General features: G+C 49.4%; 2 protein-coding genes across 3 annotated transcripts in view; both read right to left on the minus strand.

The window, feature by feature from the left end:
- The window catches only part of RAB35 (RAB35, member RAS oncogene family), a 20,314-nt gene extending 17,388 nt beyond the window's left edge, over positions 1–2,926 (minus strand). The window contains exon 1 of one of the 2 annotated variants that reach the window (XM_019649091.1): positions 101–480. In XM_019649091.1, coding sequence (XP_019504636.1) covers positions 101–152 — 52 coding nt within the window. In that variant the 5' untranslated portion in view covers positions 153–480. Of the gene's footprint in view, positions 1–100 lie in introns of both variants that reach the window. The other variant, XM_019649092.1, reaches the window with a different exon arrangement.
- A 6,761-nt stretch (positions 2,927–9,687) lies between these two features.
- GCN1 (GCN1 activator of EIF2AK4) overlaps positions 9,688–13,494 on the minus strand; it is an 83,319-nt gene continuing 79,512 nt past the window's right edge. The window contains 7 exon segments of the mRNA XM_019649093.1: positions 9,688–10,097; positions 10,100–10,136; positions 10,139–10,317; positions 10,320–10,395; positions 10,926–11,144; positions 12,307–12,414; positions 12,905–13,053. Of these exon segments, the coding sequence (XP_019504638.1) occupies positions 10,018–10,097; positions 10,100–10,136; positions 10,139–10,317; positions 10,320–10,395; positions 10,926–11,144; positions 12,307–12,414; positions 12,905–13,053 (848 nt within the window). The 3' untranslated portion in view covers positions 9,688–10,017.

A 13,494-nucleotide genomic window follows, 5' to 3' on the forward strand; every position in this document is an offset into this window, starting at 1 on the left:
CCGCGCAGGCCGGCACCTCCCCGCCCGTCTGCCCGCCCCGAGGCCCCCGCGGGCCGCACCCGGCAGGGCCCACGCCGCCTCCGGCCGCCGCGGCCCTCACCGCTGTCGCCGATGATGAGCAGCTTGAAGAGGTGGTCGTAGTCCCGGGCCATGGCGGGCGGGGGAGGCGCGCGCGGGCGGGCGGGGTCGGTGCTGGCCTCGCGATCCGCAGCTCCCTCCGGGCTGCTCCGGCAGCGGCGGATCCACTTCCCGAACAAACAGCCGGAACTGACAGAAACACCTCCCTCCGCTCCCCCTCCTCCTCCTCCTTCTCTTCAGCAGCTTCCACCGCCGCTACCGCCGCCGCCGCCGCCTCCCTCCTTCCCGCCCCGCCCCGTCACTGCGCAGGCGCAGCGTCTGGCACCGCCTGTGCGCAGCCGCAGCCACGGCCAGCCGCGCCCTCTCCGCGGTCACGCAACGCGCATGCGCCCTGGCAGAGTACCCCCCCGGCGCGGGCCTGCTTGTTCAGTGTCTCCTTGGTGAACGCCGCCCCGGCCGCCGCCCTCAGCCCTACGGGCTTGGAGTGCGGAGCTGCTGTCGAACCCTAACTGAAAGAAGCCGAGAGTGCCAGAGAAGCCCGGCTGTGGCCTGGGTCGGACTCGCTCCTTCATCTTCAAGCCCCGCAAGTGATGCAGAGAGGAAGACTGGCGCGCAGTGACCGTGGGGCGTGGCTTACTCCGAACTCCCGCTTCCTCGAGGCCAGGGACTCGGACACTCCGCCCCGTTTCTGCATCGACGCCGCCCCCGGGGTGCTGGCTCGGGTCCCCACACTGTGTCCCGGGCCTGTGGACAGGACGCCGATGCGGCTGGTGCCTGCGGAGTTTTACTGAAAGGGAATCGGCTGCCAGAGCTTAGCGTGTTAGGAGCGGCCTTTGTGGTCAGCACTGGATCGAAATCACAGCCTAGCTCTGTGATCTCTTGGAGCCTGAGTTGCCTTCTTAGTAAAATAGTACGATTCAGAATCCCGTCCAACTTGACGCTGAGCCTGGGAGATTGATGACCCAGTGTGTAAGATGCACCTCGGAGACCGAAAGCAGCAGCCCCTTGGGCTTCAACTTTACACCACCTGCAGATGCACAGCTCAGAGTCGTGTGGTTAGTAACCAAGACGTGGGCCGTCAGAATTTAAGCGGTCTTCGCTTTATCATCATCAGCCTGTTTTTGTTTGCTTTTCCAGTTTTAGAGTAAGTTCTCACCTGCCCTAAAAAGTAGGATGCTCCTACTACCATCCTCATACTAATTGCAGAGATCTTTAAGTTCCTTATAAGTTCTTTATAGCCCTGTCCCTTTCCAGTCAAGTACCTGTTGGATAGTTCTACTTTATCAAACTTCTTTTTGTAAATCTTGACTTGATCAAAAAAATAATGCTCGTTTTTGTTTTAGTTTTTTTAATAGACAGAAGCTTACCAAAAAGTACAAGTTATATTTTTCCTTCAGACTCACTCCTCACAGGTAACCTGTTGGTAAGTCTCTTGGATACTTTAAAATGCTTAACAAATATATGCTGAGTGAATAAGTGTCCTTAAGTGAGTTTTCTGTGCCTATGCAAACACATATATGTATGTAGTTTGCCTTTCCTCTTTAATATACATTTTACTAACAGCTGCATGGTGTGGTACTCTCTATGGCTGTAATAATTTAACCACTCTGCTCTTGATAGGCATTCATGTTGTTTATAATTTTTTCTTATAACAATGTTTCAGAGAAGATCCTTCAACAGCACATGGAGTGTCTGACTCAAGCTTTGAGTTGCTTTTCCAGGAGCTGAGAATCAGTGTCAAAAGAACATGGGCTTGGAATCCCACTTAGCTGGGAGAGGAGCTGCTCATATGATCATTTAAAAATGGTCATTCTTGGTCAGGGAAAGGTTAATGGGATCTCCTTTGATCCAGCTATTTTATTTAGGAAATAAATAGAAGTGAAGAAGAAAGCCTCATTGTAGCCACTAGGCAAGCACACTCAACCCTCCCCCTCATCTCAACCTGCTCTGGAGTCAGCGACTTCGGTTCAAATGCTAGCTTTGAAATCCTTTTGAAAATCCTTTTGAAAAGCTTTGAGATTTGGGATAAGTCATGTCACAATGTCTGAGAGCCCCTGTTTTCGGCACAGGATAATTGTAAGGATTAGAGATAGGTTTATATTATAAATCACCTGGCATACATATAGGCCTACCTCGTTTTGCTGTGCTTCGCAGATACTGAGCTTTTTACAAATGGAAAGCAAGATATTCCACTAGCAAAAGGATTACGACTCCCTGAAGGCTCGAATGATAGCATTTTTTTAGTAATAAAGTACTTTTTAATTAAGATATGTACATTTTTTAGATATAATGCTATTGCATTCTTAATAGACTACAGCATTGTGTAAACATAACTTTTGGATGCACTGAGAAACCAAAAAAATTGTGACTCGCTTTATTGCAATATGCACTTTATCGCAGTGGTCTGGAACCGAACCCACAGTATATCCAAGGTATGGCTTGTATAGGCATGTGATAAACAGTAACTAACACTGTTAACCAAGGTCATTCTGCACTGACTCATACTTTCAGCCATTTCTGATTATAGACTCCAGCACACATTTCTAAGGCACCTGCCTGATATCAGGGCTGCAGGGTACTTGTGAGAAGCAGGGCAGAACTGGCCATTGTGAAGATCAGATCCTGACTTGCCTGCATGTGTCTTCTGGAAAGCAATAGCCATTGACTCCTTTATTTCTTTAATAACTCTTCAATGAGTGCTTATTATTTGTTATATGCCACAGATTGTAGAATAGAGCCTTTTCCCTCCAGGAGCTTACAGTCTTATCAGAATGAGACATACTCATGAGGAATTAAAAATACAAGAAAAAGGGCCGGCTGAGAGGCTCAGTTGGTTAAGAGCTTGCTCAAGAGTTTGAGCTCTGAGCAACAGCGGTTCCATTCCTGACCCGAGCTGAGCAGCCACTGAGCTGCCAACAGGTAGCAGGATGGCTCAGCTTAAAAATATATATATGAGAAAAAAAAATACAAGCTAATATGATAAAAAAAAATAGCTGTCAGATAAGCAGTCTAGACTTCTGAAGAGGAACGCTTTCATTTTTAGCTAAAATGATGGGGAAGCGATTTCATCCTAAAAGTTTCATGATGGAAATGGAATAGAGTTTTGAATGACAAGTGTATTTAGACAGCCACTGTCACAGCCTGTGAGAAGCATCAGTTTTGGCTTTGAGGGGGAATTCCCTATGGGCCAGGATATGTGTCTGACTTCCCAAAAATTAAACTCTGAGCACATTTCCTGTCGAAACACTATTTTACATTTATTTTAACTGCAATTCAGTGACTGAAGCTATGTTATGGTAGGTAGGTAGGTAGGTAGGTAGGTAGGTAGGTAGATAGTTTATAGACATAAACTTTTGTGACCTGAGGTAAGATTCATTCAGTATGTGCTACTGTTAGGAAACTTGGTCTCAGTGTTCTGAACAGCCAACTTACAGATGCACTTTTGCAACACCACCTTTTATACATTAGAAACGACACTGGGGACAGGACACTGAAAGTTTTTGAGCGCAGGAGCAATATCAGAATATTATTTTAGGAAAGTAATCAGTGCAAGCCTGCAGGATGGATTTCAGCTGCTTTAAAGGAGGTTATTGCTGAAGCCCAGGTGTGAGGTAACAGCAGGAAGGGACAGATGCAGAAGACGATGTGCAAACAGTATCGCCCAAAGCAGCATTAAAAAAAAAAAAAAATCACGTACCTTACCTGGCAGCTGAATTCAATCGCTAATTTAGTAAATACTTGTGTGCCTACTAGGTGCCAGGCACTGAGGTTGTAACACAAGCAAAACAAAGTCCCATCCTCTTTCAATCTTCAACAAATAATCAGGGTTCACTGTGTGCCAGACACTAGTGTATAGCAGCTAGAGATTTAGCAGTGAACGAAACTGTAAAATCCCTGCTTTTGTTGAGCTTATGTTCTAGTAGAGAATGCAAAAGAATGTTTCTGAAGAGAAAACTAAAGGAGAGAGAAGTGTGCAGTTATTTACAGGAACAGTGACACTACAGAGGGGGTGAGTATGTACTATTCATTCAAGAAGTTTGGCAGTGAATGAAAAGAGAAGAATGGTTGGTGGTAGAAACAGACTCATAGATACAGAGAACAAACTGATGGTTGCCAGGTGGGAGGGGCTTGGAGGGCTGGGTGAGAAAGGGGAAGGGATTAGGACGTACAAATTGGTAGACACAAAATAGTCATGGGGATGTGAAATACAGTATGGGGAATATAGTCAATGTAAAAACTATGGTGTCAAATGGGTACTAGGCTTATCTGGGGGACCACTTCATAAATTATATAAATGCCTAACCACTGCACTGGATATCTGAAACAAATATAAAATATTGAATGTCAACTATAATTAAAATATACCATATATATATACACATATATAGTCGGGATGTTAAGTACAGCATAGGGAATATAGTCAATGGTATTGTAATGTATGGTGTCAGAAGGGTAGTATAGTAAGTAGACTTGGGGTTATCACTTGGAGGGGGGTGTAAATGTCTAATCATTATGTTGTTTTGTACACCTGAAACTAGTAATAAAAAAAAATAGAAAAAGTGGTTGGTGGTCAGAACAGTGGGGTTGAATGAAATGATTTTCAGGATAGCAGAAGCAGAGGATTAGAAGGCAGCGGATAGTAAGGGCTGAGCAGTGAGCAATGAAGAGGGTTTAAGGGAACTTTAAAGAGCTTAACTGGCAAAGAGGCGAGTCGAGAAAGTGCGGTGTCACCAATGGGGAGGCTAAGAGGGAACAGAGAGGGAACCTCAAGCCTGAGGCCTTGAAGACAGAGCCAGTAGGCAGGGCCTCCAGGATAGCAGGAGGGGTGAAGGTTAGTGCAGCGGAGGCCTGGAGGGGCCTGTGAAATCCAGATTTCAGACTGGTCAGCAGCGATGGATTCTAAAGCTGCTGAGATAGGTGGCAAGGGAGGGTGCACATGCAATCATATAAGGTCGACGTGGGTGTAAATAAGAATTTAGAGAAGGCAGGGAAACTGAATGTCAGGGGCTTTAAATGAAGAGTCAAGATGGGGCACCATCCAACATGCTCGTCCAAGAGGGAAGAAATGGAAGAAACCGCATCTGGTCTCTCCCTTTGATGAAACTGGATATTGGCCCTTTATCCCACACCTGCATGCCTGATGCCATACCAGGAGACTTGACAATGGCCTTGTCCTGCCCTTAGGTAGCCCCCCAAATCAAATGGACATTATGTACCTGATTACAGGAACCATCCTAGTATCCTCTGGGGACCTAACACATGGTAGGGACTTGGTGTCTGTTGAATTAAAGTGAAGCCACACATCGAATTTAAAGAGCTAGAAGGAATATCAGAAATAATCTAGTTGAATTCTCTCTTGAGTTTGCTTTATGTGGGATGTGGGCCAAACTTGGGGTCTCTCATTATAACTCAGGCTCACCCCCCCCACACACACACACACACATACACACACTCCCAGCAAACTCTTAAGTAGGATTTTAGTCCCTTCAACCTTTTAGATTCGATCGGTGGTTCTCCAGGTGTGGTCTGGGGCTCCCGGGTCTAAGACCCTTTCAAAGGATCAGTGAAGTCAAAACATTTCATGATACTGAGATGTTATTTGCCTTTTCCACTTACGACTGTACAGTGTTTTCCAGAGCCCACGCGACATGTGATATCACAACAGACTGACTGCAGAAGCAGACATTAGAGAGACTTCCAAAAATGTAAAACATTGCCACTGTCCTCACTAAAATGGTTTTTGTTTTAGAAGACCTAGATTTGTTATGGTTATTTGTACTAACGTGTAATGGATTTACTCTTTTTAAATCAATTAATAAAACTTTTAAAGTTGACCAGTTTTGATGTCTAAGATGGTAAATATCGACAGGTAAGATACGTATAAGCAAGAGTTCTTTAGGGTCTTCAATAATTTTTCCAAGTGTAAAGGGGTCCTGAGGCCAAAATATTTGAGAAATGCTGGATTCTGCTACACCCCAGCTTCCCGCCTCCCTTTTTTATGGGAATCTAAATGGTTAAGAAGGATTTATTGTAACTTATGACCAGGCTGCTACCTCAACCAGAGGAATCTCTCAAGTAGCAACTGAAAGTGACTGGTACATTCCATGCGGGCACACTCAGGAAAGTCTCACCCAGAAATCCCACTGAGGTAATAATCCTTGGACCAGTTTTTCCAGTTTCCTAGGCTTCCTTGTCATCCACACTATCCTACCCCAGCAGGCTGCAGGGAACCTTGCCCACAGAACCAAGGGTGGCTCGGAACCACCCAGAGAAAGAATTGGGCTCTACCTCTTCCTAAGAGAAACCCACTCACTCCAGAGCCACGTGCCAAGAACTTGACTAGTTTCGTTAAACTTACCTTCCAAAATTATTTTTATAGCTAGAAATATGGTGGGGTTTTTTTTTTCAGTTCTGCAACCAACAGGCTACATGACTTTAGATACCTTCCATCTGTACCTGACCTTTACTCCTCAGGAAGTAAGGACCAGCTCCCACCAGTGCGCCGGAAGCCCTGTCGAAGGTGCTTCCCTGCCCAGGCAGTGAGGACCCGTGTGCTTACACACCTCTCAGTTTTTGATGGTCAAACATGGTAATCATCACTCAAGAGAAACCTTATTTTAAGTTAGTGTTTCAAACTTCAGGCTTGAAAAGTCAATACATCCGCAAATTCTCAACCCAGCAATTGCCTGAGTCTGAGAGGACTGTCCTTGTGACACAGGGTAAGCGGTGCCGAGTGTTCAGTCTCTCTTCACTGACAGACACCTGACTCTGCTCACATCAGCCACTGATGAGCACCTCTGGGGTACCTGGCCTTGTGCTGTGCGTTATCTCATTCCCTCCAGACAAGCCTGTGTAACTGCACTATCACTGTACAGCTGAGAGCCTGTGGGCTCAGAGGTTAAGGAACGAACATACTCGGGGTCACCCAGCTTTATACTAAGCAGTCAAGTTCAAGTTCCAACCCGACTTCCAAGTCCGGGCGGCTCCACTACAGCACACTACCCTAGAACTTAAAACTGCCATCTGCATTTCCTGAAAAATATTTAGATCTTTAAGTTAGGCTGTTTCCTGTTTCTTCCTATTGTTCTAATACAGAAAGGCTTAAGGCAATTTAAGACCCGTCCACACTGAACCATACTTAGAAGAAAAACATTCCTAAATGCCAATCTTGTTTCAAAATCTGCTCTCAGTAAAACGTCTCCAAGTCCTAGCAAATAAGTGTCTCTCCGCAGGTTCCTTACCATCTTCCGGACTCTGTGGCTTCACAGCAGGGGGACAGAGGGAACTTACCTGTAGGTTTGGTTCCTGGAAGGAGTGTGAACCATGTCATCCTCTCCCACATTTTAAAATAATCTTGACCCTCAGGATTCCAGAGGTTCTGAGTCAGTTGAAAGACTGAGAAGAATGCTGTTTCGTTCTCCTTGTATTAGCTAAGGGCACATCATCTTGTCACTGCCTTTCAGGACAGGGCAGGGAAAAGATGGGCGAGACTCCTCTCTAGAGAATCACCGAAAGTCTGAGAGAATCAATGTCTTTTTGAAAAGACTTTCCCAGCAAGTGTCCTGTAAGTGGGGTGAGGTATTGATCAGGCCACAGAGCAGCTGGGTAGGACCTGGGTGGGGACAGCCCTGGGCCAGTCACTGGGAGCCACCTGAGCTTTTGCCTAGCTTGCTGTACCTGGATCTTTGTTACCTGTGTGCCAGGATGTGAAAGGTCTGGAGGCATTGCGGGAAAGAAGGAGAAATGCTTGCGCCTACCTGGCCAGCACAGAAGGAAGAGAAAAGCTAGTCTGAGATCTGGGCACAGATAGTCATTTATCAGCCATGTGACCCTGGGCGTGTGATTTCTCTGCGCCTCAGTTTCCTGCTCTGGAAATTAGTAGTAACAAGAGAACCTACTTCATAGGTTGAGAGGATTAAATGAAAAAATGCCAAATGTCATGTTATAATTACTAATGACCCCTAAAGGATAACTTTGAGAACGGATTAGAGCTTCCATTCTAAATGCCCCCATTTTAGAGATGAGAAAACTGGCCCAGAAAGGCTGGATGACTTGCCCAAGGATAAACAGCTCTACCAACCACGGGTTCTCTGCTGCCTAGCTCCAGTTCCTGCAGGGGGCTCTGTCTGGGCCGCTGCTTTCAGGATTGCTGACTCTCGGCTGACCGGTCCTTTTTGCCTGCTCCACTGAGTGTCATGTCTGTGAGAGCCCTTCACAGTTCACTTCCTGGGAGCTCCCACCCTCCTTCCAGACTAACAGAATGTAATTCAACATGCTCTGGAATCTTTGAGTCATCCCCGTCTGTGAATCAACCTTCATCCATCCATCCTGAACAGAGAGATCTCATCCTCCTCCAGTTTCTGGAATTGGAACCTGGTGTTTTTCCTTTACGTTTTGCTTACTGAATGTCCTCCACCTCTAAGAACATCAGATTCCTCTCCCAATTTCAGACGGGGGACTGAACACAAGTGGGGGACAGAAACATCGATTCTTAAGATCCCAGAGGAAACAGTGAAGACCACCTCAGGGGTTTAACAGGTTCCCAGCCTACTGCCCCTCACCCAGAAACTTCATCTGCCTCCCATGGCTAACTGGCAGAGGTGACCACACATGCAGACAGCTTGCTGGACATATGCCCCAGGCAGCAGCAAGGACGCCAATGACCATCTGAATCCCAGAAGCAGGGAACAGTTACCATGGCTACCAAAAGCTGTAACCATTGGCTGCTTTGGCTATGGGGACCAACTCAGCTGACCTCTCAAGGTCCCTTCCAGCTCTGGGACTCTACAATTACACTGAACCAGCTGAGACCACGTCTGCTCCAAGAAAATAGGAAGTCCTATGACATAGAAGGCTCAGACATCAAAAGCAAGGATTTCATCAGAAGTATCTTAGAGGTCACCTTGTCTTATTCATCAAAAGTGCTGACTCACAAGGCTACTTTCTACCTCGGCCGCATTAATAAGTAAAGCCTTGTCTTTTTTTTGCTATAGCATCTTAGACCTTTTACAAAGTGAGTTCGCTCCTACCACGTTTAGGTAATTTTTCTTCCTTTTACAGCTCTGACCAGTAATTTTGCTAGAGGTTTGTTCCGTATTGCGACCAAGGAAAAAGCCCAGAAAAACTTGCGTCACTGGGCCCAGAGGGGCGTGCTCCATCAGACAGGACGCAGGATCACGAGCCTTCTAAGAACCAAGAGGAAGGAAGTCATTCATAAAGGAGGCAGATGCTGAACTGCCACTCCGGTTTCCTCTGGCAAGTCCTGTGACTACAGGAATGCGGCTCTTTCTCACTCCACAGAAGGGATGGAGTCCTCTCCAGAGCTTGACTTCAAAAGTGGCCTAGGTCCCTAAGTCAGACAGAGCAGGGACACAGCTCCTTCGACCCCTGCCTTCTCCAAACCGGGTGAGGTCACAGGCCTGGCTACGCACCTCTCAAGACCCAACCTCAGGTCTTCAGGTCCCTACACAACTTCCAAGAGCGGGAGAGAGACGAGTGCTGCCCGTGTCTAAGGAAAACACCACCAGCCTCGCCTTCGTTATTCCGGACGCGGGAAGCCTCGTGTTTAATGGGTGTTTGGAGATTTTTAAAAATCGGCTTCTATCAAGATTAAATCAAAGCGTTTATTAAACACGCCTCCTTCAAACCACCCGCATTTAAACCTACCCCCTCCCCTGACCTGTGAACTGCCAGGGCCGCGAGAGCACGGGTTTCACCTGACAGGGGTCAGATCCAATCAGGCCACACAACATTCAAAAGCCACGCCAAGACCCCCCCACACTGGGCAGGCCTCCACAGTCCGGCGCCCCACCTGGGACCTAGGCGGAAGGTTGGTAGCGCGGCTCTGGAACCAGAGCTCAAGCACAGGAGAAGAGGAACCAGGAGCCTGCCCCTACTTGCTCCAGACCAGCCATGCTAAGCTGGGTGATGGGCTCTCAGCTACCGTTTGGTGAGGCTCATACATGTGCTTTTTCTTCTCTTCTCCAAAGAAAAGGGTGAGCGATGGAGGAGGCAATTTTGTGTGGGTTTGATTTAAGGCTTTGGCTGTGGTCTGTTGATGTATTAAAATACTTTCTGGGAAGGCCATCTCCTAAGCTCCCCGTCAGAACAAACGTATTTTCAAAAATGAAAACACTGAACAAAGAGGTGGAGCCGAAAGGCTGACTGTGCGGCGGGCGGGGCCCAGGCCCATCAAGTCAGAATGGTGTCGTCCACCTGCTCCGTGGAGTCGGCCTGGCTGGCCAGCTTCTTCAGGGACCTTCGGTTGCACTCACTCAGCACCTCCAAACTGGCCACGTCCAGGATCTTCGAGAGGGACTGTGAGAAGATAGCAATGAGGAGACACGGTCAGAAAACAGGGTTTCAGAATTCTCCAAAGACAAAGATGAGGTTAACCTCAGAACTAGAACCGCTGAGGGGAACCTGGTAAAATAAGGGAATCAGATGGGCCTGGGGAAAGCCAAGAAAACCACCCGTCATGCTTGTCATGTGGTGAGGCAGTGGTGGTTAGCGTTTTCAGTGCTTCAAAGGTGGCCTGGAGGTAGGGACTCAGTGAGCAGGGCTCTGAGCTACACAGGGCAGCCCGACTGGCCTCTCTTTTATAGGTTTGGGCCACATGAGATTTTATTGGCAGCAAGGGCTCCGTTGCTAGAAGTCTAAACACCACAGGAAGAGAGGAATGTGTATGCAGGCAGCAGGCCAGTCCCTGACCAGGTCTGCCCCTCCACACTCATGTACCCGGGGGGCAGGGGAGACTATGGTGTTTAACACTGCCATGCAGGAGCCCCGCAGGACGAATGCCCACAGCACAGCACGCCCCAGGAGGCACCCGAGTCCCAGGCTCCCACCTGAAACACCTCTTCACCCTGCCTCATCTTGAGGAGGTTGACAATCGCCTGGTCGCTGTAGGCCCGAACGATAGTGTTTTTATCCTTGGTGTTGTCAAGAAGAACTTTCAGGATGGGTTTGATGGCTTGGGGATCCAGGGGGGGCAGCGGGTCCTTGTTTGCCCACCAGATCATCTTCTCGGCCGCCAGCCTGATGTCGCTGGAGGGGTTCTGCAGACACTGAGGAGGAGCACGGGCTTTTAGTCAGGCACATTCAGTCTGTTTCTCCAAGCAGCCCAAATCTCCGCCCTGACATTCTCTCTTCATGAAAACTGACCCCACTGCTTCCTTCTGACGCCTTCCCTCCCGTGGGAGGGTGACAGGGCGTGATGCCCACTTCATCTTGTGCCATTCTCCCCGCTGCTCAGTACTCTTAGCCCACACAGGGCTTTCACTTCCTCAAACATACCACGCACCTTCCTCCCTCGGGCCTCTGCACTGGCTGGTCCCACTGTCGGGAACGTGCTTGCCCCGGATCCTCGCTTGGGTGGTTCCATTTCATCCTCAACTCAAATGTCAGCTTTCAGACATCCCCAACGGCCCTCTCTAAGTCAGGGCCCTCCCCCTGGGCTTTCTGTGCATTTCTAACTCCAGAGATCTTGTCTTCCTGGTTCAGCTCTACACCTCCAGGGTCCAGCCCAGACAGGCACACAGCAGGTCCTCAGCAAACAAATGCTGATCAACAGCTGCCTGCAGGGAGATGCCTTCAAACGGGCCCTGAAAACTCTCAGCAGGGCTCTGGGGTCTGCAGGATGGAGCCATGGCCTCCATCACCCTTTGGAAGTTCACTGCTCAAGGCGAGGTCTGCAGCAGCAGCACTGACATCGCCTGGGAGTGGGTTACACTGGCAGAGTCTGAGGCTTGGCTGCATCTCTTAAAAGGCAGGTTGTGGTTCTGACTTGTGTGCATATTCATGTCTGAGAAGTATGGTTTATTACACAGGCAGTGGGGGGTCCCATGTCCAGCTCCCTGACAACACACCCCACAGTAGTCATACCCATACGAGCCAGGCCAGCAAAAGGGAGGCAGAGAAGATTTATTAAGACTTGAACACAGATCTGTCCTTAATCTTACAAAATCAGGATGCCTAGAAAAAATGCCTAAAATCCTGGTTCTTAACTTGATTTGGGGGGGGTCACAGGTCTATTTGAGAATCTGACGTAACCTTGGGCACTCTTCCAGAGAAAAATGCACCCACAACCACTCTGCACTCCACCCCTATGCGTTCAGAGACCCCGCAGGCTCTCTGTGGCCAGCTCCTGGCACACAGCCAGTCGGGGCGCTCACCCACGGTGGCCTCCACTCATGGGGCCTGCTCATGGCCCAGCTGCCCCCAGCTCACCTTAATGAACAGGCTGGAGAGTCTGGGGGGCAACTGCCCTCCTCCTGTCTCGATGTGATGCTTCAACAGGAAGCCCATGCCCCGGACCCCGCTCACCGCGATGGGGATCTGTGGGGAGAGGGGATTGCTGGACAGGGTGGCATCTGGCTCCTTCCTCGGAGCAGCAGGGCCAGGCACCACGCCATCGCCCAGGAACCTGTGGGCCCCTGGCTCTGCACCACCAGCCGCCCACCTCCCTGACCAATTCACATCCAAGACCCCTCGACAGAGCTCATGCGGGCAGGCTGCCCTGGCTGTGAGGCAGAAGAACAAAGCCTGCGCCACTGGTTCCGGGAACAGGGATCAGAGAGTTTCTTCCTAGAAGAGAACTCTAGATGCCCCAACCCAAACTCCTCATTGTTTAGATGATGCAACAGGGGCCCAGGGGGAGCAAGTCCTGGTCCAAGGGCACAGCAAGTTACCAGCAAAGGTGAAACTCGACCCCCCCCGGCCTCTGACCACCCAGTGTGGGTTCCCCCATGCTGGGTCAGCAAGGCTCTGGCCTTGGAATTCTGGCTACGGGAGGGGGAGGGCTGGTGTGGCTGTCCCAAAGCCTTACCCTATCTGCCATGGCATTGCTGAGGATCATCTCCTGAACTTCACTGCTGTATTTGCCGGCACAGAGTCTGCTGGGAGCCACATTCACAGCCACGGAGAGTGCCAGGCTCCGCCCATGCCGAACCATCCAGTCAATGCCGGACACGTCCGCTGGGTAGAAGGGCACACTGGGGTCACCCCGCACGTTACAGCATGCCCCCCGCTCCAAACCATGGGCCTGACCCACTTCTGACAGGGCCTGGTGGAAACCCCAGTTCTCACTGCACACAGGCCTCCAGGCCCAAAGTGGTGCATTAAGGAGAGGGCTCTCACAAACCACTTCAGATTTGTAGCCGTGTTCTTTGAGCAGAGATCCTTGGTGTTACTGGAGCACTGGAAACTCTATTTTGTTTAAACAACTGGAGTCCCAAGGAGAGGGTAGTCCAGCTGCCAGAAGAATCTCTGAGGGGGAGGGGAGACAGGCGCCAACGGCTCTCCCCAAATGAAAAGCCGCCTGGGGGCCGGCCGAGTGGCGCGATGGTTAAGAACTGGCTTGGGACGCCAGAGGGCCCCGGTTCGGATCCCACATATGAGGGCCAGTGACACTGCCTT

Source organism: Hipposideros armiger, unplaced genomic scaffold, assembly GCF_001890085.2.
Source record: "Hipposideros armiger isolate ML-2016 unplaced genomic scaffold, ASM189008v1 scaffold_129, whole genome shotgun sequence".
NCBI lineage: Eukaryota > Metazoa > Chordata > Mammalia > Chiroptera > Hipposideridae > Hipposideros > Hipposideros armiger.